At 46.8% G+C, this 27,433-nt stretch overlaps 1 protein-coding gene across 2 annotated transcripts; it reads left to right on the forward strand.

Moving 5' to 3' along the window:
- Nucleotides 1-413: 413 nt before the first annotated feature.
- On the forward strand, nucleotides 414-26,909 carry TATDN2 (TatD DNase domain containing 2). Of its 2 annotated transcripts, none has more exons than XR_007459922.1 (8): nucleotides 414-1,117; nucleotides 1,230-1,664; nucleotides 8,861-9,355; nucleotides 16,952-17,830; nucleotides 22,155-22,282; nucleotides 23,817-24,000; nucleotides 24,197-24,294; nucleotides 24,419-24,504. XR_007459922.1 is itself a non-coding variant. In XM_049640997.1 (8 exons), exons 2-7 carry the CDS (start codon nucleotides 1,236-1,238, stop codon nucleotides 24,557-24,559), a joined length of 2,256 nt encoding a protein of 751 aa, XP_049496954.1. In that variant the 5' UTR covers nucleotides 414-1,117; nucleotides 1,230-1,235; the 3' UTR covers nucleotides 24,560-24,587; nucleotides 24,768-26,909. The 2 variants fall into 2 exon arrangements, 1 of the variants encoding a protein (XP_049496954.1); XM_049640997.1 differs by lacking the exon at nucleotides 24,197-24,294 and adding an exon at nucleotides 24,768-26,909 and having other exon boundaries at nucleotides 24,419-24,587.
- Nucleotides 26,910-27,433: the final 524 nt, after the last annotated feature.

The following is a 27,433-nucleotide window of genomic DNA, read 5'->3' on the forward strand; positions in this document are numbered from 1 at the left end:
ACTTCCAACTCTGCCACTCTCTGGGTGTGTCACTTGGTCTCTGAACCAGTTTCCTGCTCTGCAAATGGGGTCATGATGTTAGTGCGGGTTCGAGGAGAGTATCGGGACCTGAACGCGTCTAGCTAAGGGTTGAAGCGCTGAGCAGCAGGGAGAGACACTGTAGGGTAGGGGTTCGCGGACGCCCCCAGAGCCGTGGAACGCTGGCGGGCGGAACTGCGGCCCTCCCTAGCTTCGCGCTCTTCGGGCCCACGTGAGTGGCTCCGCCCCGCCTTGCTTCCGACCAATGCCTCCAAGCCTCCTGACCAACAGGCGAGCTCCGTCTTGCTCGGAGTCCCGCCCCCTGCCGATTCGAGCAATGGGCGTCCCCAGTTCGGCGCAGGACCCGCCCCCGCCGCACGCCGGGCCGTGGGCCGCAGGGCTCGTTCCGGGAGGCGGGCGCAGCGGAGGCCGGTGTGGCCGGAGCTCGGGCGGAGGCCGGGCGCGGGCTGCAAGACTGGGGCGGGAGGCGAGCGGGCGGCCGGGGTGGGACTTTCCGGCCGTGGGGGCGGCGGGGGCGGCGTCTGGGCTGCGGCGGCAGGGGTCACCGGGCGAGCCGGAGGGTGTCTCGTGGCGGCCGAGCGCCGCACCGCTGCCTCCTGAGGGGCGGCTCGGGCCCCTAGGGCCCCGGGCTGGTCGGCGGGGCCGCGGGAGCAGGGCGGGCTGCGCGCCGGGTCTGGCCCTGCCCTGCGGCCCGCCCTCGGCATTCCGGGCCTCTGGACCACGCGCCCCCCCCCAACCCCCCAAAGGCTGAGGGTCTGGTAGCCATGTGTGGACCCTAAAGCGCCTTGTAGTCTTTTGAAGCGCTTTGACATCTCGGAAGGGCTCTGTACTGCAAACTAAATCGTAGCGCTTTGTAATCTCGGAAGCGCTTTGACATCTCCCTAGTAGCGCTGTGCAAACTGAAGCGCTTGGCGATCGCGGAAGCACGTTGTGGGGTTTGGAAACCAAACCGACGCCCTTAGTAAATCTTGGATCGTTTTGACTAAGGCGAAGCGCTTTGGAATCGCGAACAGTAGAAGCGCGTTGGTATCTCCGAAACCTTGAGAACTGTGATGGGCAGTGGAAAGAACGGGGAAAGGTCAGTGAGGCCCCTGGCTCTGACCTGGCTTGCCCTCCTCCAGGGGGCCCTGGGATGGCGGGGGTCTGCGGAGGGGTGGTGTTGGAATCCAGGCCCCCTCTTTACTTTGCAGGTGCCCATGGCGTCGGAGCGGCGCAAGGTCAAGTACCACTGGAGCAGCACTTCGGAAGGGTGTCCCCGCAAGCGCAGCTGCCTCAGGGAGCCCGGTGATGTGGCCCCCTCCAGCCGGTCAGCTCCTAGCTCTGCGTCGCGTTCAGGAGGCACCAGCAGCCCCAAGCGCCTGAAAGCCCAGAAGGAGGACGATGTGGCCTGCACCCCGGGGTTGCCCTGGGGCTCATCCTGCCGCAGAAATTCTTCCTCCTCCTCCTCCTCTTCCTCCTCCTCCTCGCATTCCTCTGGCCCAGGTGTGGGCGGGGCTGCCCCCAAAGGCTGCCTGATTCGGAGCACACGGGGATTCCTGTCATCGTCCAGAGGATCCCCTCTTCGCTCTGCCAACCCTTCTCCGGAAGAAATGGCTTCTCTAGAGGAGGAAGCCTGCAGCCTTAAGGTAGGTGACTGGGAAGTCTTGCAGTCGGTGAAGCCCTTGCACGTGGCTTGAGATATTGGTGGCAGGAAACTAAGAAGGGTCATGTCTTTAAAGACCTCTGGGGTCTTCCCAGAGGTCTACGCAAACTCCGAACACCCAGCAGTTGGTCGGAGCGGGGGGGGGGGGGGGGGGGGGGGGGGCAGGCTAAAGTGCCATAGAGAGGTAGTTTTCAAACTTGGCAGCGCTTCAAAACTATTTGGAAAAGCTTTAAGGTGCTTGTGCCTGTTTCTCATTCTCATTTAATTGGGCTAGGGTGTGGTCTGGGTTTCCAGATTTTTAAATGCTCCTCAAGTAACTGTAATGTGCAGTTTAGGTTGAAGGATTACTGCATTAGAAGGGGCATGGCAAGTTCAAGAGACACCGCTGTGTTTATGTCAGTTGTAAATGTAAGGAATGGTGCCCTTGTAATTTGAACCTTTCTGAGTCACAGAACTGAGAATCAAAATTTGGTTCTTGGGCCGCCTGGGTTGCTCAGCTGGTTGGGAGGCTGACTTCGCCTCAGGTCATGATCTCACAGTCTTTAGCTTGAGCCCTGCATTGGGCTCTGTGCTAACAGCTCAGAGCCTGGAGCTGGCTTGAATTCTTTGTATCCCTCCCTCTCTTCCCTTCCCCCACCTGTGGTGTCCCCCCCCACTGCCCACTCAAAAATAAACATTTAAAAAATAAAAAAAATAAAAAAAAGAACTTGGTTCTTGGTGTGGCTTTTCACCAGAGTTAACGGTTTCTACTAGCACCTTGGGATTTTGCTTGGTGGGTAGGGTAGCATCTGTTTTGGAGCTTAAATATTTAGTTCCCCATTAGGAACATGCAGGAGGATTTCTCAGAGGAGGTAGATTTCATCCACCCCTTCATTTTATATTAACTTAAAAAAAGATGGATAAAATTTTCTCAGCCTTTTGCTTTTGAGAGGGAGGTGGTGGTGGTGAGGGAACGTTGAACATGAGTCTGTGAGAAGTAGAAGCAAATGTAATTCATCTCTCATGGTCTGCTGTTTCCCCAGTGGAGAGGGTGAGTACTAGCTAATGTCACCGGCTCTACCATGAGCTTCATCCACTCTTCCAGTCAGGTTTGGAACAAATATTTATCGAGGGCCTAGATTGTCACAGGCAGTGCTCTAGTTGCTTGAGATTCTCCAGGAACAAAACGGACGTCACCGCCCTCTTAAGAGTTTGCATTCTGGTTTTGCAGCTCTGGACCTTAGAAGGTCCGAGGAGTTGTGTATGTGGAGGAGTGGAAGAAAAGTCATAGTTGGGTGAGATGAGCTGCCTTCCGATAAAGTGATCTTACAAAAGAAATAAAAGGCAATGAGGAAAGTGGATTGATCTATGAACTTTGGCTCACTGGTTAAATTACATGGAACTGAGAAATTAGGCTGTCGTTGGCTGTTGATCCTGTGGATCTCTTAGGTGAAGTGGGCCGGGTGTTCTCACTGTGCGCCTCACACGACTCTTGTATGGCACGTGGATTTTTTTGTTTTTGTGATTTCAGATTCTTACGTCTTTGGCATAAGAATACATATTGAATATGATTCAAATGTAAATCAGGTGAATATCAGTCTTGGCCTGTATAATTTAATCTTGCCATTAATCCTTGACATGATTCACTTGATTTGGGCACAGCATAAAATAATGTCAATTGATTAAGTTTTACTTTGGTGACAATTAGAGATAGAATGAAGCCCTTCAAGAGGGGCGGGAATCTTTGGTTGGTCTTTCAGGGGTGCTGTATTCCTGGCTCAGGCTGTCCTGCAGACCAGGAACCAAGATTTGAAGATATAGCCTCTGATCCAGGTGGGTGTAAGTCTATCATGGACCCATCTGTATCTCATTTAGGCCTAAGGGCCTTCTTATGCCAAAAGCAATTTAATGGTTAGCTTCGGAGTCATGAGTAGTCCGGTCCTGTCTCAGAAGTTGTGAGGTTAGTGCTTTGCCTTCAGTCCATAAGCTCTTGAGGGTTCCTGAGTACCAAGCACTCTGCTGGATTGTGGAGCCGTGAGATGGCTTCTCAGGAGCACATGTTTTGGGGGGAGGCTTGAGAAGTCACGAGACTGCCTCGCGATGTGGTGCGTGGAGCATATGAGTGAGCCCAGGATGGAGGCTAGCGAACGAGGTGGGGGCAGGTTGCAGCAGGGCTTTAGTAGCCAAGGGAGTTTGGATTTTGTTCTAAGCCATTAGAGAGTTCTATAGAACTCTGTACACGGGGAAGGCAGATTAGCATCTTTGAAAGGTCACTCATGTTCCGTGAGGATAGAACATGAGCATGTTGATACTGTTAATCCTAATTCTTCCTCTCTAGCCCTGCTAAGGGTTGTTCCTATAGTGCTTGCTAGTTTGAAAACAAGGTGTGGTACTGGCCTCATCTTGATGAAATACAAAATGCCTTTCTTAGTTTCCTCTCAGTCTGCACCTCTGCCCCTCTTGCTCTGCAGCCACGTCCAGCTTGTTTGTCTAGTAAGTCGTAAGTCGTAAGTCCCGTCAGCAAGCACAGCCCAGCGGCACTCACAAAAAAATGGCATGTTCCCCCCTCAGGTCCTTCTAAGGTCCCCTTACTCTTACTTTCTACCCACTTATCCGCCTGTTCTTCATTTGCTCTGTAAACTTTGGGGTACACCCTTGGCTTTGTGTGTGGGTCCCGCATCATCTGTCTCCTCCCTAGTTTCAGCACTGAGGTCTCAGCCAGGTCACAGGATATTCACAGGGGAAGATGCTTGCTTGAGTCTTTTCTGGCTGCAATAACAATGCCGCAGACTGGGTAGCTTGTAAACAGTGGAAAATTATTTCTTACTGTTCTGGAGGCTGGAGTCTGAGATCAAGGGGTCAGCATGGTTGCGTGAGGGCCCTTTTCTGGGTTGCAGATTTCTCCTTCTGTCTTCACATGGCAGAGGGGACAGGGAAGCTCTCTTGGGGCCTCTTAGATGAGAGTGCTAATCACATTCATGAGGCCTCCACTTTCATGACCTAATCACTTCCCAAATGACCCACCTAGTACCATGACCTTGAGGTTAGAGTTCACCAAAGGAATTTTGGGGGGACCCATTCAGACCATGGCTAGACTAGGCAATTTGGAATCACTAGATGCCTGCTGGCCCAGCCTCTTAATATTTATTCCTTATTACCTCTATCTAGGACAGTTGTTGGAGAAGTTTTCTCAAATTCTAATGGTGGCTGAAGATCTTCGTTTACTCTTAGAGTAAGAGTTAAATTTATCTGTTGTGAGCACCTTCACCTACCTGGCCTTTAGTCTTTAGTATGACCTACCTAAATTTCTACTTTCAACGTAGGGAAGGAAGACTGGAAGGGAAAAAATTGAGCATTTATGATGTGATAGACCTTTATCAAATATGATTTTCAATGTTTGACCCATAAGCTCTCATATAATCTTGAGAGGCTTGTGAAATAGGGAGTAATATCTTTACATGTCAGTTAACAAATATTTACATATCGATTAACAAATGTTTGAGCACCTAGTATGTGTAGGCTCTGGGAAAAGAGGCTCAGAAATGTTAAGTAACTTGACCAAGGCCGTATACTTGTATGTGGTGAAGCTGTGCTGTAGTCCCAGATCTGTGGGACTTCAAAGCCTGTGTTCTTTCCAGTGCGGCCCTCTGGAGCACCTGCTCTGTCCTGGCCCAGTGTTAGAATGAGGGATGGAGAGATGAGGAGGGCAAGATCCTCCCCTTGAGGAGCTCTCTGCAGGGTGGCACAGCCCAGACATAGGAAGCCATTGTGTATGTTGGCTCTCGAATGACAGAGCTTTCCTGTGTGATCGTGGTTCCTGCATATTCACCCAGCAGATGTCCAGTGCTCGGGTGGTAGTCCGTGCTAGCGCTTGGAGGTGCGAAGAATAAGGCCGTGGTTGAAGCACTGAAAAGTCATTCATCACTGAGCATTGTGTGGAGTGCTGTAACGGGTATTTAAAGTACTGAGAGTCAGAGGGATGAATGACTAACCATCGAGAAAGTCCTCACGGAAGAGGTGCCCTTGCTTGCATTTGCTCCAGCACCTTTCTTCATTCCCGGGCACTTGGGTGTGTGGAGAAAGCTGGGAGATGATGCTGGAAAAGAAGCTTGGGGTTGAGCCTGTGAATGGCTTCCGATGTCATGCTCGGGAGGTGGGGATGTATCCTGTGGGCAAATGCAGCACGAAGGGTTTTAAGCAGAGGCGTGATGGGGCACCTGGGTGGCTCAGTCAGTTAAGCGTCCGACTTCAGCTCAAGTCATGATCTCGTGGTCCATGAGTTCGAGTCCCACATCAGGCTCTGTGCTGACAGCTCAGAGCCTGGAGCCTCCTTCAGATTCTGTGTCTCCCTCTCTCTCTGCCCCTCCCCTGCTCGCACTCTGTCTCTCTCCCTCTCAAAAATAAATAAACATTAAGAAAAAATTAAGCAGAGGTGTGAGGTTGCCAGATTTTAGAACTCCTCTGGCGCACTCTAGAGAAAGGATGGGAGGGATTAGGCAGGAACTGGGTAAGAACTGTTGGCAGTTGTGCAGGTGGGTGAGGACTAGGGCTGGAACAGCATCTCCACTGAGTCTTTGCCCCACCTTCAGAGATGGATAATTCACCAAGCCATGCTGCCAGGAAAAATGAAATCTCTCCTTTAAGGAGCCAGGTTGTTGGCCTTTTCTCTTGAACTTTCTGCCTAATCTTTAACTTTATAGCCTCCTATTCTGAAAGTCTTCGGTAACCTGGATCCATTTCGGGTCCTCACGGCCTTTGACATCTCAGCCTTTGCTGCTATTTCTCAATTTTCATATTTTTGCCATTCTCCTTTGGTTTCCAGGATATTAGGGGGTACTTGAGTTTGCCTCCTAGTTCTGCCACTTAAAAGGCATATGGCAGTTTCCCTCTCTGTACAAGAGGGATGACAGCTGTGGCATCTCTGAATTGTAAGTCACAAGGTAACACAAGATATGTTATTTGAATTCTAACACTTTTTTTCTCCCACAAGGATAGTCCTGGTTTTCTTTACCAGGATGGGCAAAATGGTGGTCCATAAGCTGAATGCGGCCTGCTGGGTCCTCAAAGTACTCAAAATTTTGGAAATTGCACATTAAAAATATATGCCTCCTGTCCAGACCTCTGCCTTGAACCGGGGACTTGAGGGACCTTCTTCTCCTTCCCTACTTTCTACTCCCTTTTCCTGTGTTATTTTTCTCTCTGGCACTTTTCACTCTCTAACATATATATTGCCTTTATTCTGGTTTTCCCTTTGCTCACCAACTAGAATGTAAGGTGCAGTAAGCAGGTGTTTTGGTATGCTTTATTGAATGCTAAACCCCCAGATCCAGAAGCGTGCCTGCCAGCATATAGTAAGTGCTCAACAAAAAATTGCTGACTGGATGAAAAAATGAGTTAAATTTGAGATTTCTTGTTTTACTTGGAAAACCAGAATCTTTAACTTTGGATCTGTACTTCCAAGCAGTGGCAATTGGTTTGAGATGAGGAGCTGTGACCCATCAGACAGTACAGGCGCTCCTCTGTTTGCTGTCGACCTTGTCTTTCCGTGCTGTCCTACACCTGCCCTCGGCCAGGGGTTGGAGGGTGAGGAGAGGGGTAGCTCATGGCCCAGGGAGAGGTAGAGAAGTCAAAGAAGGGATTTGGAGCCTTCCAGGATGAATAGTAGTTTGTGAAATGTGAAATGAATACTAAGGCAAGGGTATTCCAAGCAAAGGAGATTAGATTTGCCTATAAAGGTATATAAGAGGGTGTGACGGGAATGCTGGAGGCTGGCAGGTGGTTGGTGGTAGAGATGCGGGCGGTGGAGAAGCAGGCTGGGAAGTTGTGGCTGTGCCCTGTAAGGCAAGCCCAGGGAGCCTCCAAGTTCATTTTTAATATTTGTTAGATTTTCTCAAATAAGGAAAGGTACCAAAAAAAATGGTTTATAATCTCCTTTCCCAGATAATCCCCGTAGACAATTAAAAAAAAGTGTTTACCATGTTAGAAAATTCAGAGGTTCAAAATGAAAGTAAAAACCACCTTTCCCGTCCATTTCGTCAAAGCTAGTAGATGCCAACAATTTGAGTACTGCTAGTAAAAAAATAGCATGCCCTGTTAGTGTCTAGATTTATATATTTCAAAAGCCTTAAAAAAAAACAGACAACAACCAAAGATGATATGTGCTTCCTGGAAAGAGTTCAAATAATATGAGAAGTGTGTAAAATAAGAGGGTAAACCTCTTTATGTAACCACTTGCTTCCTGATGGACAGTAGAGAAAAAGTATCAGCGACCTTAGTGTGGCGTTCTCTCTCTGTCTATATACTTGAGAGGAATTTAATGCAAATGAATTAGAACAAGTTGTAGGGACTATAGAAGGCCTTGGGATAATGGTCAGTCTAGGTCCTGGCTGGGAAGGTTTGGACTTCATTGCTTTTGAGATGATTCTAGAGGAAGATGTGTTGAGTGTTCTTACCCCAGGCTGGGATTAGATTGGATGCATTTCACAGTAAATTAACATTGAGAACAAATAGTGTAGCTCCTGGAATGAGTGAGTACTGAGGGGAAGGAAAGAAGGGACTGAGACTTGACCTGTGTCTCTGAGGAGATTTGAGGTCGGGGGTAGTTATAGTCTCTGGACTGACCCTGGTGCATTCTCTGGGAGACGAGACACCTCCCAGCACCAAGGTTTTGATTTGGGGGAAGGAGTTTGTAGAGAATTTCAATAAGGCTTGCACCCTGCCCTCAGGACTTGGGAGATTGGAGTCTATTGCTCCCTGGGTCCTTAGGTCTCTTGGACTCTTAGATGTGGGATTGGGTTAATTGACCCTTTTATTGCTGAAATTTTGGGGTTCTCTTTTGTGTATGTGTGTTCTGAAGTGTTTGGTGGTAGTCCTTGGCCTTAAGGAACTTACATTCTAGTGTTTTTAGAGTGTTTATCTCTCAGTTCATTCCTGCCCCCTACAGTATGAGCGTATGATCTAATGAGCAGTAGAAAGTGAATAGTAAGAAATGGCAGCAATTCAGGCCCTTTTACAGTGGTACTTCTCAATAGGTTGGGATGGAAACCACCTCCAGGAGAGAATCTTTGTCTTAGCCACTGTCACTTTGCCTATGATTGGTGCAGCCACCACTGATTTATGATTTGCTGAGTCCTTGCTATATGAAATCGCCCTTGGGACAACCCTTTCATGATCTGTGATTTTTTTTTTTCCCCCTTCCAGGTTGATTCGAAAGATAGTTCTCGTAACTCCACAAACTCTGAATTTGCAGCCGAAGCTGAGGGTCAGAATGACACAATTGAGGAACCAAACAAGGTCCAGAAAAGGAAGAGGGATAGGTTTCGAGACCAAGGCTCTACAATGATCTACTTGAAGGCTATCCAGGGCATCTTGGGAAAGTCGATGCCAAAAAGGAAGGGAGAGGCTTCCACTAGGGCCACACCAAACACAAGGGAGCGTCCCAGCCGTGGAGAAGGGCCAGCCAGGAGTGCCACTGTGTCTCCTCCTCAGAAAGGGAAAGAGTCAGCCCCAGAGGTAAGAGCAGAGGAGGAAAAGGCTGTGCTGGAGAGGACCAGCTTCTGCGACAGGAGAGTGGTGATAGACCCTCAGGAGAAACCCAGCGAGGAGACACCTGGTGACCGAAGGACAGTCATTGACAAGCATTCTCCACCTCTGGAGTTTTTGGATGACTCTGACTCTCATTTAGAAAGCCAGAAGGTGAGTTGAGCTTACACCAAGTGTTAGGTTTTTAGTTCTCTTGATTTTATGTTATTTGGCCTTTGTAGTTTGATCCTAGGTGTTCTTCGTTAAAAGCAGCACTTGACTTACCCAGGATTCCAGGACGAATTGATGATTCTCTTCTAAAATACTTTCAGAGTTTCTAAGAAGTCTCAATACAGTGCTGAGTTTTCTTTCTTTAAGATTTTATTTTTAAGTAATCGCTGCACCAAACTTGGGGCTCAAACTCACAACCCTGAGAGCAGGAGTTGTATGCTCCACCAACTGAGCCAGCTAGGCACCCCCCAACCTTTTTTTTTTTTTTTAAATGTAGACTTTATGTTTGTTAGGATGTGTGTGCCTGCCCTAACAAAATGGATAATGGCTTAAAGAAAATAGAAACTTGGCTTCAGAAGAATGGCTTCGTAGTTTCAGGGACACTGGTGCCCTCTGTCTTTTTTTTTTTTTTTTTTTTTTTTTTTTTAATTTTTTTTTCAACGTTTATTTTATTTTTGGGACAGAGAGAGACAGAGCATGAACGGGGGAGGGACAGAGAGAGAGGGAGACACAGAATCGGAAACAGGCTCCAGGCTCTGAGCCATCAGCCCAGAGCCTGACGCGGGGCTCGAACTCACGGACCGTGAGATCGTGACCTGGCTGAAGTCGGACGCTTAACCGACTGCGCCACCCAGGCGCCCCTGGTGCCCTCTGTCTTGATGCCCTGTTCCCTCAGCTCAGTTTCCGTCTGTGATCTGAGTTGGCTACTCTGAAGGGACCCTGAGTACATTACATTGACATTCTAGCCAGTAGGAAGGGGAGAAGAGCAGAGGAAAGTACACTCCCTCTCTTTTAAGAACTTGGCTCAGAAGTTGTCCACATCATTTCTGCTTTTATTTATTGACACGAATCTAGAATCCTGGCCAATGCCTAGCTGCAAGAGACTCTGGAAAATTAACTTTCATCTGGGAGATTTACACCCAGATCACCTTTATTGCTCTTGAAGGAAAGAATGGTATTGGAGGGACACTAGCAATTTTTAACACAGTTTATAATTGGGGGGAAAAGTATTCCTCTGTTGTACCCATCTCTACTTATCCTTTACTTACGTCTCTTGAGTAGCAGCTCCTTGAATCTCTTTAACTCTTTCTTCTAGTATCTCAATATTTCTCAGTGATCTTGCACTGTGTATTGATTTTCTAGTTGTAGACATCTATGGACGTGCTATGCAGAAGACGAGAATTTAGTTTGCTGCGCTAACTTTGGCAGCACCACACCCATGAACCTGTTACCTCTTCTCCTTGCAGCTCCCTGTGTTGTTGTCATACAATTTCTGGCTAAATCTATTGAAGATTTGTTATTCCCATGTTCCTAGCCCGAATCATCTAATATACTCTGATTACATTTTTTGTTTTGTTTTATTATTTTTGAGAGAGGCAGAGTGTGAGTGGGGGAGGGGCAGAGAGAGGGAAACAGAGAATCTGAAGCAGGTTTCCGACTCTGAGCTATCAGCACAGAGCCCGATGCAGGGCTTGAACCCAAAAACCGTGAGATCATGACCTGAGCCACCTGGGCGCCCCTGATTACATTCTTATAAAAAGTTTATCTTCCTTTGAGAGCATCACTGCCTTGTTTTTTCCCTTTAGTTTTCTTCATACCTGTCACTAATTCATCCCCAAACTGCTAGTGCCATAAAATTCTCCTCAATACTGTCAAAATAAGTAATCTCAGTTTTCTTCTTCCCTGTACTTGCCTTAGTTGTTGCCTTAGAATTCCCCCTTTTCCTGTTTCCTTTCATTTTTGCTTTCTTTGTGAGTAATTAAGGTAGGTGTATATAATACTTACTGCCCCCCCCCCCCCCCCCCATTTTTGACATACTTAATGTCTTGGTTTTTTAAAAATTTATAGATGTTTATTGTTGAGAGAGAGAGAGACAGAGACAGAGCGACAGAGTGTGAGCAGGGAAGGGCAGAGAGAGAGGGAGACACAGAATCCAAAGCAGACTCCAGACTCTGAGCTGTCAGCATAGAGCCCGATGTGGGGCTCAAACTCAGGAGCCATGAGATCATGACCTGAGCTGAAGTTGGACACAACCGACTGAGCCACTCAGGCGCCCCTGACATACTTAATTTCTAGGAACACTAGTTTAATGTTTTGAGTATTCCTTTTTTAGAGCATCCTATTATTGTTTGAGATTATCATGCCTTGTCTCTTTGAGAATATTATAGGTTTGTTTTGAGTTTTCTTCTGCTTTCTGCACTATTTTTTCACTGAGTTTCCTTCTCATTTTTTTCCAAGTATTTTGGTTTCTATCTTTTGTGGTAGAGCTCTCCTGGGATGTGTTGGCTGTCTGTTCATATTTAAAGATGGAGCTTTCAAAAGATGATTGGAAGTCCTAAGTGCTGGCTTCAACGTAGAGTGATGACATTGGGTAATTTTGTGGGGGTCCCAACGGGATCTGTGGCTTGCTGTTCACAGGCTGCTCAGTGTCCCCCAGGGGAAATGCTCTGTTCCTCCACCTAGGAGATATACATCTGGCTGCTGCGGTTCTGGGAGTCAGGGTGAGGGAGGTACCTGGGTTGTCAACTGTCTAACGTGCGATGGTCCCTCACCCTTGATTGTGTGTCCATTGTCCCTGATTATTCCATAATCTCCTTGGCTCAACTTTTCCAAGTATGAACCTTAGTCTTTTGCTGGGTGGAGAAAGGGCGGACCCACCTGCACAGGATGAGAGGAGGGATCTGGGGACCTAACATCACAGATTCCAGCTCATTCTCCTGTTTTCATCTCTAGCTTTACCTTCATTTTCAGAGGTCGAATACTTCCAACTGAGTCTTTTGGGGGTCCTGTACTGTGGCTCACCCTGGGTTTTTCTCACTACAGGCTTAGGTTTTGGCTGTCTCTGATCTGCTTAGCTGATAACTGTTCATCTGTCTGCTTTCTAGCGGCTGATTTTTGTGTAATTAGCTTTGCTGTTTATTCTATATGCTTTCTCTTTGTAGGTTTATGTCTTTTCAAGTCATTTCCTATAATTTTCAAAGGGTTTTTTGGCAGGAAGGACAAAAACCACATGTGCTATATTTAACTGGAAATCTCAAGAACAATATGTTTTATAACCTACTTTTTCTACTAACTATATAATGGCTGCGTTTCCTGTCTGATGTTGATCATGATCTTGTTGGGCCACCTGAAATTCCTTTGTATGGATGAACTTTCCAAACTTACCCAGACTTCTATTTGTCAGGCAGGGCATTTAGATTGTCTTTGTTAAGTATGCATTTGGAGGAGGCATGAAATGGTAGGTAAGCACTGAGTGTTGGGATCAGGTAATAAGGGGTCATACCTTGGGCACCTGAACTGTGATCATGAGAAAGCCGCTTAACCTCTTTGAGCCCCAGTTTCATCTGTGTAAAAGTCACAGTTCTTGAAATCTTATCATGGTTAAACAAAAGGATCAGCAGACTTATTTTGTAAAGGGTCAGGTCATATCTTAGGTGTTGTGAACTATGTGGCCTGCATTGGAACTATTCAGTTTTGCTGTAGAAGCATGAAAACAGAGATGGTATTTAAGTGCACAGGCCTGACTGTTCAGTAAAACTTTGTTTACACCAACAGGGAGTGCATTGGATTTGGCTTATGGGTCACAGTTTGCTGAACTGATAAATGAAAACGCTTTGCTCAGTGACTAAGTATATAGTAGGACCTCAGTAAATGTAACTTTAAATTTTACCATATTTGTGTGAACCTAAGGCAATCTTCAAAATAGGTAACCTTCCATTTTCTTAAGAAAACGCAAAAACCTTTTCTTGGCCAACTTGACTAAGCCTTTCAGGAACTTAGATCACATAATCATAAGTCTGTTTATGGTATGTATTTGTAGTTACACTTGCATTTTCAAATTCATATATTTTCCCCACTCTGCCATTTTTCCCACTCACTCATTTCATTAAATTTTATTGAACCTTTGCACATGTCTTTGACATGGTCTTTGCTGTCACTGGAGTTAGTTTTTGAGTCAAGTAGTGTGATTTCCTGAACTTCCCTGATAATAAGAATGGAAAATCTGACTCAGGAGGTCTGAGATGGGCATTGATGTTTGTTTGTTTGTTTGTTTGTTTGTTTGAATGTTTTTATTTTTTTGGCGGGGAGGGTCAGATAGAAGGGAGACACAGAATCTGAAGCAGGCTCCAGGCTATGAGCTGTCCTCACAAAGCCTGATGCGGGGCTTGAACTCCTGAACTGAGAGATCATGACCTGAGCCAAAGTCAGATGCTTAACCGACTGAGCCACCCAGGTGCTCCTCAAGTATTTTTCCAATGTCTCTTTATGTGCAGTCATTTACCATACTGCTTTTTAAGAGTGATAATTAAAAAAAAATTTTTTTTAATGTTTATTTCTGAGAGAGAGAGACAGAGTGTAAGCGGGGGAGGGACAGAGAGAGAGGGAGACACAAAATCTGAAGCAGGCTCCAGGCTCTGAGTTGTCAGCACAGAGCCCGATGCGGGGCTCGAACTCACAGACAGCAAGATCATGACCTGAGCTGAAGTTGGACGCCCAACCGACTGAGCCACCCAGGTGTCCCAAGAGTGATATTTAAAAAACAAAAAGTGCGGGGCCCCTGGGTGGCTCAGTTGGTTGAGTGACCGACTTCGGCTCAGGTCATGATCTCACAGTTTGTGAGTCCGAGCCCCGCGTCGGGCTCCATGCTGACAGCTTGGAGCCTGGAGCCTGCTTCAAATTCTGTGTCTCCCCCTCTGTCTGCCCCTTCCCTGCTCATGCTCCATGTGTCTCTCTCTCAATAATAAGTAAACGTTAAAAAACTTAAAAAAAAAAAAAATAAAAAAATAAAAAAAAAGTGCTCTTTAAAAGGTTTGTTGAAAATGACGTTGGGCAAACTGTGAGGTCATATCCTCCAGAAATGATTATTAAATCTGGTACATCTCTTTGCTTAACCCCACCCCTCTATTTTTAAGAAATGAATTTAGGGAACCTTCCTATAAGCATCCAACATTAGCTTGGTTGAGGTCCGTTTGGGGTCATTTGTCCTCCTCACATAAAAGAACGTACATCTTGCAATACAGGAGACTTTGTAAGAACTAGCATATAAAATGCCCCCTTTCTGAGGGGTTATCTTCAGGGATAAAACCTTACCTTCTGTTCAGGTGCTTTTTGTAATTTTAATCAGATTAGTTATTTAAAGAAATGGCAGAATAACTTTAAAGAGCTGGATTGCAAAGATGTTAATTGCATCTGAGAATGGTTTTAACTTTCAAATGCACATATACAAAAGTAATGATTCTAGTGTGTCTTAGTGGAAAAAAGGAAAAAAAAAAAAAAACTTGTCCAGCTGTAGCAAGACTGCAAGTTTTTATTGTCTACGTTGGTGGAAATTTCCACCATAAGTAAGATGGTTTTTGAAGGATTATTCTCCCTTAGAGATTAACTTGTAGAAAACTTTTTTTTTTTTTTTTTTTTTTAAGTAAACTCTGTGTCCAATGTGGAGCTTGAACTTGCAACCCTGACATCAAGAGTCACATACTCCACACTGACTGAGCCAGTCAGACGCCCCTGAAAAACCTTTTATGGGAAATTTCAAGCATATTCAAAGTAAATAGACTAGTGTAACAAATCACCCAGTTGCCTGTCACCCACCTTCAGGAGTTCAGATTAAATGTTAAATGTGCTGCAATTTAGGTTATCTTGTATCTTAGAAGATATTATTTTTTTAAAAAGATTTTTTTTTAATGTTTGTTTATTTTTGAGAGGGAGAGAGACAGAGACAGAGCATGAGCAGGGGAGGGGCGGAGAGAAAGGAAGACGCAGAATCTGAAGCAGGCTCCATGCTCTGAACTGTCAGCACAGAGCCTGATGGAGGGCTCGAATTTACGAACTGTGAGATTGTAACCTGAGTGGAAGCCAGACGCTTAACTGACTGAGCAACCCAGGCACCCCTAGAAAAGGTTCTTGTTTGGATATTTCTGTTACTCAGGAAAGGAGTAGCAAGAAGAAAATCTAAAGTGGGAAAGTATCCTATGGGAAGTTTATAATTCATTAACATTTTTGTGACCAGTAAAATGTGACCATTTTGTTTCCTTTTGGAGTATGGGTAGAGGTATGGAAGGTTAGTATCCTCAGTAGAAACAAAAAAAGATTTCTTTTCCATTTTAAGGAAGTAATCAATTTATTCATCAGGCTTCTTTAGAATAAATTTTTTGTTATGTGATTTGTATTTGCTTATACAAGTATTTTTAGGAAAACACTTTGTAAAGTGTGTTTTGCTGCTCAAGCTGACTGGTCCTGGAGGGTATAGATGGCTTCGTTAACTAAAAGAAACTAGGAACAGTCTTTTTTGCACGAGTTGAGATCTATGTGTTTACTGTATTTCTCAAACCTGATTTGTATAAAAGTGACATGGAGAATTAAATACGGATTCTTTGGGACCCTGTTGAATTAAAATCTCTTAGGGTGGGGTAGCCTTAAAAAGCCCCCAGTTGGTTCCAATATGAAGCTAAGTTCAGGAACCATTGCCCCATTTATTCTACAGATTAATTCATCAAATATTTGTGAGCACGGTATGCTAGGCACTGTTGTAAGTGTTTGGAAGATATGAGTGAAGAAACCAAAAATTCCTGACCTTCGGGACTTCTGTTTTAGGCAAAGCTAAATTGATTTAATGTAATGTGATCCACTTAACCATTGCCATGTAGTGGCTGAAACTAAATGTTTTACTTTGCTGTCAGTTTTGTGAGTGAGGAATTCAGAAAGGTCTGGACAAGGCAGGTCTTGCTTGGGGGTGGAGGTGGTGGTCTGTCATGTGCTTCTGATGCAGTTCTTGGGAGGCCTGCATTCTGAAAGTTCATCAGGGCTGGACGGGCAAGGTGCTTGCTCATGTGGCTGGCAGTTGATGCTGGCACCTACATGGGACCTCTCTAGCGTATGGTCTCGGCGTTCTGGCCTCTTCTATGGTGGCTGGCTTCCCTGGGAGGAGCAAGCTGTCAGAACAGAGGGGAAGCTGTAAGGCTGTTCTGACCTAGCCTTGGAAGTTGTCCAGTGTCCCTCCTGCTGTGCTCTCCTGAGTGTTCTCCTGTGAGTCACTAGGTTGCCTTAGGTTTGAGGGGAAGGGAGGGGTCACAAACCCCACCTCTCCATGGGGAGTAGTGTTAAAAGCATTTGCAGACACATCTTAAAACCACCTTGACTGTGCAGTTTGCATTTGGAATGTATTGGAGACATGTTAGAGATGAGACCTGCTGGGTGCTGCTTTTCTCTAAAATCCCCAGCACACCAGGTGTTCTAGAGAGCAGATTTTCTCCAAAGGGATCATTCAGAAAGGGAGTGCAGGAATAGCATCCCCTTTAGGGATGGTATTCTAAGACTGTGGTCACAGTTGTTTTCCTGAACCTGATATGACTGGTTATAGCTGTAACCTGGCTCACATTCTGGAAATTACAAGGAAACCAGGCAGAAAGTAAGCCAATGCAAGGCCTTCACTGTGGCCAGAAAGACAAGCCAGAGTTTATGTTCTGTGATGACAGAGTGTGAGAGGCTGTCTTCATTCACACAGGAGGGCTCACCCGTTGTTTGTTTTCTTTTCTGCAGCCTAAAGAAAGGGAGGTGGTGATAGAGCGCACCTCTTCAGGAAGTGACTGGTCTGATGTAGACGAAGTCTCCACAGTCCGATTCTCTCAGGAGGAGCCCGGCTCACTGAAACCCTCCACAGTTCCAGAGCCTTCTGCCTTCCCCACTGACTATGTCATGTACCCAGCTCATTTGTACAGTAGTCCGTGGTGTGACTACGCCAGCTATTGGACCAGCAGCCCCAAGCCTTGCGGCTACCCCTCTGTGTGCGCCGGCAGTGACACGCTGCAGGCAGGGCGGAGCAACCGGGGCCTCCTGAGTGATTGTCCCCCTAACTCTGCAGCAACTTCCCAGAATACTTCCAGAGACCAGGAGGCAACAGAGGAAGGCACATCCCAGAACTCCCGTTCATTTCATTTCTCCAGAAGCTCGGAAGAAGAGGTGAAGGAGAAAAGAGCACTCCAGGAGGAGATGGCACCACGTCCCTGCGGAGGCCACGCATCCGGCTCCCTGCCAAGGAGCCATCGGGGGTCAGGCCTAGAAGAGGGTTTCATCGATACCCACTGTCACCTGGACATGCTGTATTCCAAGTTGTCTTTCAAAGGGTCCTTTACCAAGTTCAGAAAAATTTATAGCAGCTCCTTCCCTAAGGAATTTCAGGGCTGCATCTCTGACTTCTGTGATCCTCGGACACTGACTGATTGCCTGTGGGAGGAGCTCTTGAAAGAGGATCTGGTTTGGGGGGCCTTTGGCTGTCATCCTCATTTTGCACGTTACTACAGTGAGAGTCAAGAAAGAAATCTTTTGCAAGCCTTAAGGCACCCCAAGGCTGTGGCATTTGGGGAAATGGGCTTGGATTACTCGTATAAGTGCACCACGCCTGTCCCAGAACAGCACAAGGTAATGAGGGTCTCCTTAGTTTGCTCACAGTTTTATTTCCTCTGTCAGTTGTTGAAACCCAACAGTAAAGCTTTCTCTGCTCTCGTATCTAGAGAATTCAGAGCCCCTAAAAATGTGATGGCTCTTGTCCAGACCCTCAAGATGTTACTTGTCACATGATTCACCAACTATTTCTTTACACTTGATTGTGTAGGAGAGGGGGATAGGTACTCTGTGACATCTTATGGCATGATATATATATATGGCAAGACATTTGTTACTCTTTTTGGGAGGCAACCAATTTTGTTCAAACTATATTTTTAATCTGATTCTAAAGTTAAGTATGTTAGTAGCAGAATATTTTGAAAATACAAAAACATGTAAAGAGAATTTCCCATCCTGCCAGAGATGACGACTATTACCCATCTTAGTACTTGCCCCTGTCCAAGTATTGTTTTGAGCACAGACATTTGCCAGAGGAAGGGTGGTTCGAGTATTTCAGTGGAAGTTTCTGATTTGGGAAGGAGCAGGACAAGAGGAAAGACCCTCCCACGTTGTCACTGCTCACACTGCCAGGTTGCATTTGTTGTAGAATTTGTTGTGTGCTGTCTTCGTGCTGATGATGCCTGGTAGGCTGGGTCTGCATGCCCAGTACGTTCCAGGCCTTGGTGAGAGGGCTCGTGGATGCCAGCCTGGGCAGAGTTTAGCAAGCCAGCTTTCCCTTTAGCATTGTCCCCTGCCCGGCTCGGTCAACCTCTGCCATGCACTGATACTGTGCCCCATTGATGCTTGCATCTGTGGTTAACGGTGTGAGTTAAGAGAGGGAATCTTGTAGAGTCAGAGGTTTCTTAGTTTTCCCTTGACCAAAGAGAAAGTTTAGAGAAGGTGTGGTACTCTTCTGCTGAAGGACTCCAGACCTTTATACACCTTTAGGAGAGAGATTCCAATTTGAATACAGTTGTCCATGGCAACCAACTTGCGTGCAAGGCTTAAGAGTTAATTTACATAAGAAACGATTTCAGATGCTCAGATGCTCCCAAAGGATCTCTTTAAGATGAGTTTTCTAGGACCTGCTACGGTTACTAAATTTGGAACAGGGTGATTTTGACTTGATCTAATTTTCAGACAGGTGGGATTTTATTTGTGCAAATGTTTTCAATTTTTTACTTTAGTGAGTTTCTAGTGTAAATAGTGTTTGTGTTCAGAATTAGGTTTGTCTTACACAAACCTCTTGTGTGTCCACAGTTCTTTTCGCTAATACTAGAAAGCTTGCAGTTCCTGGCTTGTGGCAGTCATAAACTAGTCCAAAGTGAATGGAAGAATAGCTAAATCTGAAGACATAGAAAACAGATTTTTAAGAAAGTGAGGAATATTAATATTCAGCTTTCCTGGTTTGTTTCCCTGGCTCAATGCAGGTGTGGTATGGAAAGAGGAACAGTTGAGAAATGTATGCACTAAGGCAACTGGAAGGAAGAAGAGTATTGTGTTTAATTGTATAGCTGGGGTTGATTGAATGCCTACTATGTGCCAAGAAACGTACTAAGTATTTCACAGTAACTTTTCCCTTTATTAAGTTATTATGGTAACGGGGCACCTGCGTAGCTCAGTTGGTTGAGTGTCCACCTTCAGCTCAGGTCATGATCTCACGGTTTGTGAGTTTGAGCCCAGTGTCAGGCTCTGTGCTGACAACTCAGGGCCTGGAGCCTGCTTTGGATTCTGTGTCTCCCTCTCTCTGCCTCTCTCCTGCTCATGCTTTGTCTCTCTGTCTCTCAAAAATAAACATTAAAAAAAGTTAATATGGTATCAGATCTGCACGTAGAGGCCCATAGGGCGTGCCGCACAACAGACATCTTGAAGGTGTAGCAGAGGGTGATAAAATCCTGTGGATATCATCTGGCTTGGTGAGAGGGGACTCATGACTGGAAAATGGCGATTCAGAGGAAACACATAGCTGGCAGCGGGAGGGGAAGATAAAATATTTCTGTAGAACACTGACGACCACCAGGCTGGATGGAGGAAGTGGATGCCTTGTTCTTGATGTAAATCTACACTCAGGCACCAAAGTGAGAAGTGGTGGGACCTAACAGCTACAATAGGTGGATGTCTGCACGGAGTTGGATTTACCTAAAAGCAGAGTGGTTGACAAGTTCTTGATGAATATTTTACCTTATGAAGGGAAGAAGATAAGCTGATGGAAGAAACCGTATCTGGCTAAGTGATAGGGTGCCAGCTCTGGTTGGTTATTAGAGCTTGGTTTCTGTTACCTAGTATTTTCTGGAAGGATTGGGAAACAGAGGAAAGCAAAAGAATTGGGGGAAAATTCAATAGTTACTCTGCTACTCAGAGTGAACCACTGTTAACTTTTTCCTTGCTTATCTGTGTGTTCGTAGATTTAACTGCCTATTGACTCCTAAGAGTTAGTTCCTGGATAGTTCAGGTATGAGTTGCACACATCAGCTAGCATGACTATCAGAATCTCTTGGTATCTGGTTTCAAAAGACAGGGAGAGTGGACTGGCCTTCCCTACCTGGGCTGTCTGATCCAGGCGGTTTTTGCCTCTAGTTGTGTTTGACTGAAATTAATTACTGGGGAATTGAGTATGCAAGAGCTGCCTGGGCCACCCCTAGGAGAGACTGATTGACTCAGGAATTCCTGGAAATAATGGATCCGTGGGAGAACCAGAGCTCGTACAGGCAGAAGAAGAGTAATTATGCTGGGTCAGTAGCTTCCCCCCGCTTGATTCCCTACTGGTGTTTGTCAGCTGGATTCCTGGTGATGACAAATGCTCTAGGTAGCTCCAACCCAGCCACAGGGTCCTGCCTTCTAACACGTCTTCTCCCATCTGCCTGTTTTTGAAATTTGGATGTTTTACAAAATGTTGTATTTTTAGTATAATTGTCCCTTGTAGAATTGCAAGGAACAAATGGCATGTCTAACAAGGACCTGTCATAGAATCATATGTCCATGCTTTTTAAAAAAGAAGTTAGGAAACAAAAATTAGTTTTGAATGTTTTTTCCACTTCTGAAAAGGTTCTGGTTTCAAATATATTTTGAAAAAAATAGGCTTTTTATAACAGCTTTGTAGTATTCTACCCTAAGGCTATAGTTTGCCATTATGCACAATTTTTTAGAAGCAGGAATTAAGCCTTGGAAATTGAATCTCTTGTGACCTCCGGCTTCTGGAGGGACCCAAGGAGGGCAGCTGTGTTGGGGAGGGGATCCAGCGAGCTGTAGATACAGGGCTAGACCGTCTTTGAAGACTCTACCAAGCATTCTAAGATTTTGGTGTCTGTGGTCATTTTCCTTTTGTTGAAAACACAGGTTAAACAAGAATGACATCAGAATTGGTATTGGTTCACTGTCACTGTTAGAAGAGGAAGCCCAAGCATTGGACTTGAAGATGTCATTCTCAAGTGAATATTACAGGACTCAAATTACCAATAGTAGTTTATTTGATGTTAAAAATGCAAACATGAATTCTGTTCCACTGTTAAAAAAAAAAAACTCATGGAAACATTGTTTTAGATGAGGTCATTTGTTTATAATGAATTAATACTTGTGTTCTAAAGCTGAACTTGTTAGAGGAAAGGATAAGTTCTAGCCCCTTTTTTATTTAAATTCTTAACAATATGTGTATTTTACTAGTGATTTAAAAGTGGCTAGAGTTTGTTGTTGTTTTTTAAAGGTTAAAAAAATGAAAGGTAGTGTATCAGTAGGTATTCACCTAGAAGGATATCTGATTTTGGTTGAGTAAAGAAAGTGAGTTGGAGAAAATAGGTAGTTTATTTTTTCAAATACTTGAGCACCTTTTGAGATCCACACATTGTGCGGGTGTGTGTGTGTGTGTGTGTGTGTGTGTATGCACGTACAACTTTGGAACTTGCGTGGAAGGGGATTACCTCTTGGGGGTAGGCGTAGAGATGGGTACGGTGAGGGGAAGGACATTTAACTTGATGTCCCTGAGCCCTGCCCTGCCCCTGCAACCCCACATAAGCATTGCATGGTGGTTGCTCTGTGGAGTGCCAGGGTTCAGATGTGGATTGTGGTGCTCCAGCTTCCAGCTGCGGATCCCTTGCCCTCTCTTGGAACCTCCTCTTCTTCAACTGCATGACGGGCCAACAATAGTACCTTACCTTAGGGTGCTTGCGAGAATCACAGGAATACACCTAAAGAGCTCTGAGCTCTACCTGTGAGTCAGCACCCAGTAAGCGTTAGCTGTTATTATAATACATTATGTAGTCTGCAGAATTGGGGACGATGGAGGTGCTCACTGCTCTGGGTGTTGTGGAGGTAACAGGCTTCTGGAGTGGCTCTGACCCACAGGTGTCCCTGTGCCTTCTCCCAGGTGTTTGAGAGACAGCTGCAGCTGGCCGTATCTCTGAAGAAGCCCTTGGTGATCCACTGCCGAGAAGCTGACGAAGATCTGCTGAACATCATGAAAAAATTTGTGCCCTCAGACTACAAGATCCATAGGTTAGAAGGCTGGAGCTTCGGTGGGCAAATGAGAGGAACACTTCTTTCTGTGTAGGATATTAGTTGGAAAAAGGAAAACTCACTGAGGAGAGGATGATCCTATCAGGTCTTTGTGACATAGTATCCCTTCTAAAGATGAAGTATTAGATTCAATCATGTGAGATTTCTGATATTTGACCATTTTTCACTTACACAATGGCAATTTCATATGGTTTGAACTAATATCCTAAATCACCTCTGAGCAACAAAGGGGCTTTCGTGACCCCGGTCCCTGGTGGCAGGCTACAGTGGAGTCTGAGCTCTCAGAGATGAAGGCCCTTGATCTGGGGAGAGATCACTGTGTTGTCCAGTGACTTAGCAAATAGAGATCATTCCAGGGCACCAAAAAAGAAATTCTTTCCTTTTTTGAATTTGAAAGTTCATTTTCTAGCCATTGAATTTCACGATGCATTTAATCTGAATTGTATCTAGGGGCTCAGTGTGGTAAACTCTTGATCTCCTACCTGGGAGATCAATGCCTACCTGTCCTAGGCATTTGGCTCGGGGTCCCTGGGAGCAGCTGTGGAGGCTGGCAAGTGACTTCCCGCAGAGAGTAGGGCTGAGTCGGGCATAAGGTGCTGTGGGAGCCAGAAGAGGGGCTGTTAGCTTAGCTTTGCTAGAAAGGGGCCAGGAGGTATTGCCTGGGCTGGCTCTTTCAAGATGGGTGAGATGGGTTAACTGAAAAAATGGAGCCTAGAACCCAAACCAGGTGTTGACAGGCAGCAGAAGGCAGTGGATTATCAGGCTAGACCGCCGCCTTTCAGGTGCCCAAGCGGAGAGGGCGACCTCTCTGATTGTTGTAGCACACACCAGAGATGAGGCACCATCCCTCAGCCCTTTTGGGTGGGTGGGTTGGCTTCTCATGGCTTTGTTTGGGGATGGCTTTGAAGGAAGTCTAATGGGGGACAGGTAAACCAGGGCCAAGACGGCTCAGCGAGGTGTTGTGGCTGGAAGAAGCCCTGAATTTTCCGATTGGTTAACAATATAACAGTGGCTTAAGAACATGAATGGATAACACATTCAGAGAAAATTGACCTGTAGTCCCACTCTCTGATATCTTCATTTTTTTGTTTGCTTCCAGTTCATTTGGCTGCAGACATAGTTTTTTACCTATTGTAACTGTAATCTTGGAGGGGCCACAGGTTTTAAGTCTGCTTCTCTTCTCGTGTTATAAGCGCACCCTGTCCCTATATTGCTGCTGGATATTCCCTGTGGTGGCCACTTCGAGTGGCTGCGTGGGATTGGGCGCAGTGATGGGCTAACTGCTGAGCTTTGATCGCTGAGAGTCACCTTGGGTCTTACCGTGTTGGAACCATGGTGTTCCCATCTGGCTACTGTGGAGTCCTTCTCTTGGATGAAATCTTTGTGTTTCTGGGAACTTGTCCACACAAAATCATTTGAAAGGGCCACTGTGTCTTGGGGGCAGTTGGGGGCTATTGCAAAGGGGGCTGTGAGAGGGGCCCTGATCTGGAAACCCTACCCTCCCCCCCACCAGGCACTGCTTCACTGGCAGCTACCCAGTCATCGAGCCTCTGCTGAAGCACTTCCCCAACATGTCTGTGGGCTTCACAGCAGTCCTGACTTACTCCTCGGCCTGGGAGGCCCGGGAAGCTCTGAAGCAGATCCCCCTGGAGAGAATCATTGTGGAAACGGACGCTCCCTACTTCCTGCCCCGACAGGTAGGGGTGGGTCATCAGGCTGAGTTGAGGCGGGTGTGGGGGGGAGGGGGGCGGTCACCTTTGCAAGGTTGGCAGGCCCAGAGCCCCAGTGACTTCCAGGTTTCACCCTTGGCTGTGTAGATGTCTCCTTGTTGTTGCTCTGCAGAACCAAAAGTCTAGGGGGCTGAGAAGCTGAAGGGTAACCACTCTCTTCCAGGCAGTGCAAAGCCCTACCCTGTAGAGGGTAGTCCAAGGAAGCGTGGGACCCTGCTCACCCAGAGCCCCCCATGACTAGGACTCTCCCTGCACCTGCAGGTAAAGGGGTCTCTACAGGGCAGCCCCAAAGAGGTCCTTGCTGGGGAAGGGACGGGGAGGGGGATCTGTGTAATGACTGTGCACAGAAGGCACAGTGATGTTCTGAATGCTTGATGTCTTCCAGGTTCCGAAAAGCCTCTGCCAGTATGCCCACCCAGGCCTGGCCTTGCATACGGTCCGAGAGATTGCGAGGGTCAAAGATCAGCCGCTCTCCCACACCTTGGCCATCCTGCGTGAGAACACCAGCCGCCTCTACAATCTTTAAGCAGAGAGGGTGCAGTCAGGAGAAAAAGGTCAGACTAGAAAAGGTCATCAAGATCATGTTACATGTTTTTTAAAAATCAGGACAAAAATTGGTTTCTCTGCATCTTCTTACTGGAGAGAATGTAGAACATAGGGTGAGCATTTAGCCTGATCTGTCTTGAGTGAACTTGGTTTGGGACCTTCTTCCTTTTCTCTCCCCACCCCTCCAGGACAACCAGTGGCCTGACAGAAGATGGGCTGGTTTGCTCTCTGCCTGTATGTCCCAGGTCAGGGATGTGTCTGAAGAGAGCCCCTTGGAACGGAGGAAACCAGGACAGGATGTTTGCCTCGAAGCCCCGTCCTAAAGCTCTACTTCTGGCCGGGGGGTGGGGTGGGGAGCAGCGTGAAGCAAGGCACGGGTAGGGTCTACCTCCCGGGGCAGTCAGTGACGCAGGAAGGGGCTGAGAGGAGGGCGCAGCGAGTTCGCCACTCCAAGTCCTGGTGCTCTGCAGCCTGCAACTTTGAGCAGTCTTCACAGACCCTCTCCTACTCGTCTGAGCACCTGTGTGTGTGTAACTCAGCTCCTGGGTCTCCGATATAAAGATGAACTCCCAAGTGGGAAACCTCCTCTGGGGGACGTTAACTGGAGCCTTGTCTCGGAGATTTATGGTCCTCCAACCGAGAAGTCCTCCCCTTCTTTCCCTGGATAATGCTTCGGTTCGGCTGTCCCCGCTGCTGCCTCAGCTCTGCTTCAGCATGAGTGGAAGACCTTGGCTGCTCGTCTCACTGGTTCTTCTGCCATCGGTCTGGAGGGGCGGGGGACGCTCACTGTCCGGGGGAAGTCCTGGCCAATGGGGATATGGACAGACTGGGGGACTCCAGGAGGAGGCCTTTGGGAGGAAGAGGACCCCTGAGAAGGTGTTTCTGCTTACCGATGCCCCCAGGGCTACAGCTCGGTTGTGTTCATCTGGTAAGGGTTCAGTTTGCAGCAGATGCGACCTGCTAGTCTGCTGTTGGGACGTCCCACCTGCCTGTTGCTCCATTTTTGCCCCATTCTCCTGGAACACTGGACCAAGAATACTTCTGTTTCATCCCATGTAACAGCCCCTTATGTGCCCCACCCGGGTTGAGAGGTAAACCAGTTTAATTCTTCAGAACTCTGTTGGGGCTGCTCAGCCATGGTGTTGCTTTTGCCACACATGATCTTAGCCAAAAGGCCGAGAAGCGATGGTGTTGCTTATGCCGAACAAACAGGCCTGGTGTCTCTGCCTTTCAGTCCCCTCCCAGGGCTCTCTCTCCCTTGCCTTTGCCTCATCTGTGTCCTTTCTCCCATGTTGGAAGTGAGCGCCTCTCCTTTGACTTTTGAGAGGCTGGGTCATCAGGTTCTAAGCTGTGCTCTGCTCCCTGCCTGGTATATCTGTTACAGGCCCTGGAAGGTTCTAATGGTTGAGGGTTAAGTGTGAGGACACTCTGCACTTTGTCCAAAAGGATCCTTTACCCCAATCTCCCACAGTAAGACGGGACACCTTCAGTCCCTTGTCTGTTTCTTGGAGGCCAGTAGCTTAATTCGTGAAATCCATCACTTAATGCTGGATTTCTCTAGGGGTTTTTGGAAGGTGCATTTGAGCCTCGTAAGCTGAAAGGGAATGGACTTAACGTTTCATAGCTGGTGTTTCTGTCTTGGCCTGGTGCACGTGTCACTGGCCTGGGAAGCAGGCCTTGATTCACTGTTGGCCTTCCATGGCTCAGCTGCGTGGCATTGTCTGTGCCTCCAGTTTGCCAACGCGGGGAATCGGGGGCTTGCTGTCCTGCTTGGAGGACTAAGTATTTCAGAGCGCTCTGTTGTCCTGCAAGTGAACTGCAGCCTGTACACCTCCTTTACAACAAGCCCTGTCAGTCAATACTCGCTGCGCTGGAAGCAGAGTGGTCCTGTGCTAGAGGGCTAAAAGTGATGACTAAGTGGATGTCTCTGAGCCTGTGCAGTCTCCCTGCCAAGGTAAAGCACAAGGTGCTATGTACTCTCATCTCTAGGGTTTAAGATGATCATTTCTGTGCTGTTACACAGTGGAACATGACTTGTGTGGGCGGTGAAAGCTGGTGGGCATTGTTTTTGACTTGATGGCTGACTTGATTGTTTTTGCTGTGCTGCCGGAATGCCTCTGTATGTCCCCCTGCCCCTTTTGGCCATCTCTTTCTGAAAATAAAGTGATGGGTCTTTAGCCAGCTCCCGTGCCCTCTGTGGTTGGTTACACTTCTCAGAGTGATAACAATCAAGTTGTTGCCCAGCCTTGTAACCTGAGAATCCAAAGTTGGGGAGAAATTCTCGGGTATACATGTTATGTCTCTGCAAAATTAAACTGGTAATAAGAATACCTGGTACCTTCCTTCTTCAGAGTTCTGCTGCCCTCGAACATTAACCCATTTTACTGCCTGGGAATTCCGATGTACTGCTGCTTAGCAGTACACAGATCTTTGCTTTTCCTTTCTCCCCCCGGAGCACTGCAGTAGGAGAAACGGAGTACACAAGGGTAGTGTTGACAGATCTGTTGTAGTGAGGGGAGTCTTTGGACTATGGCCTCCTCTGATGCCTCTGGGCAAACTTGGGAGGAAATTCTGTGTCACTACTTTCAGTTGGTCCTCTAATTTTGTGCCAAGGTATTACTGAACACAAGTGCACAAGCCAGAAGTAAGCCTGTAAAAAGGAAGGCTGTGTTCCAAGAATGCTACAGATGCCTGTGCTGATTTGACGCCTGTGCTGATGCCTCGTTCGAGACACGGTCATCGATGATGCATTTTCAGCATAATTCCATCACTTTGTTTCCTCCATTCCTTCCCAGGAGAGCACACGGTTGATGGCATCTGCTCAGGGGTAGTCCTATTTGTGGCTAGAAATCTG

Source organism: Panthera uncia, chromosome A2, assembly GCF_023721935.1.
Source record: "Panthera uncia isolate 11264 chromosome A2, Puncia_PCG_1.0, whole genome shotgun sequence".
In the NCBI taxonomy this organism is placed as follows: Eukaryota; Metazoa; Chordata; class Mammalia; order Carnivora; family Felidae; genus Panthera; species Panthera uncia.

Excerpts from the sequence above, each read along its gene's own strand:
- TATDN2 (XM_049640997.1), top strand. The coding sequence starts at position 1,236 with ATGGCGTCGGAGCGGCGCAAGGTCAAGTACCACTGGAGCAGCACTTCG. Across the intron at positions 9,356-16,951 it reads CTCATTTAGAAAGCCAGAAG|CCTAAAGAAAGGGAGGTGGT; the intron begins GTGAGTTGAGCT and ends TCTTTTCTGCAG. Across the intron at positions 22,283-23,816 it reads TCAGACTACAAGATCCATAG|GCACTGCTTCACTGGCAGCT; the intron begins GTTAGAAGGCTG and ends CCCCCCCACCAG.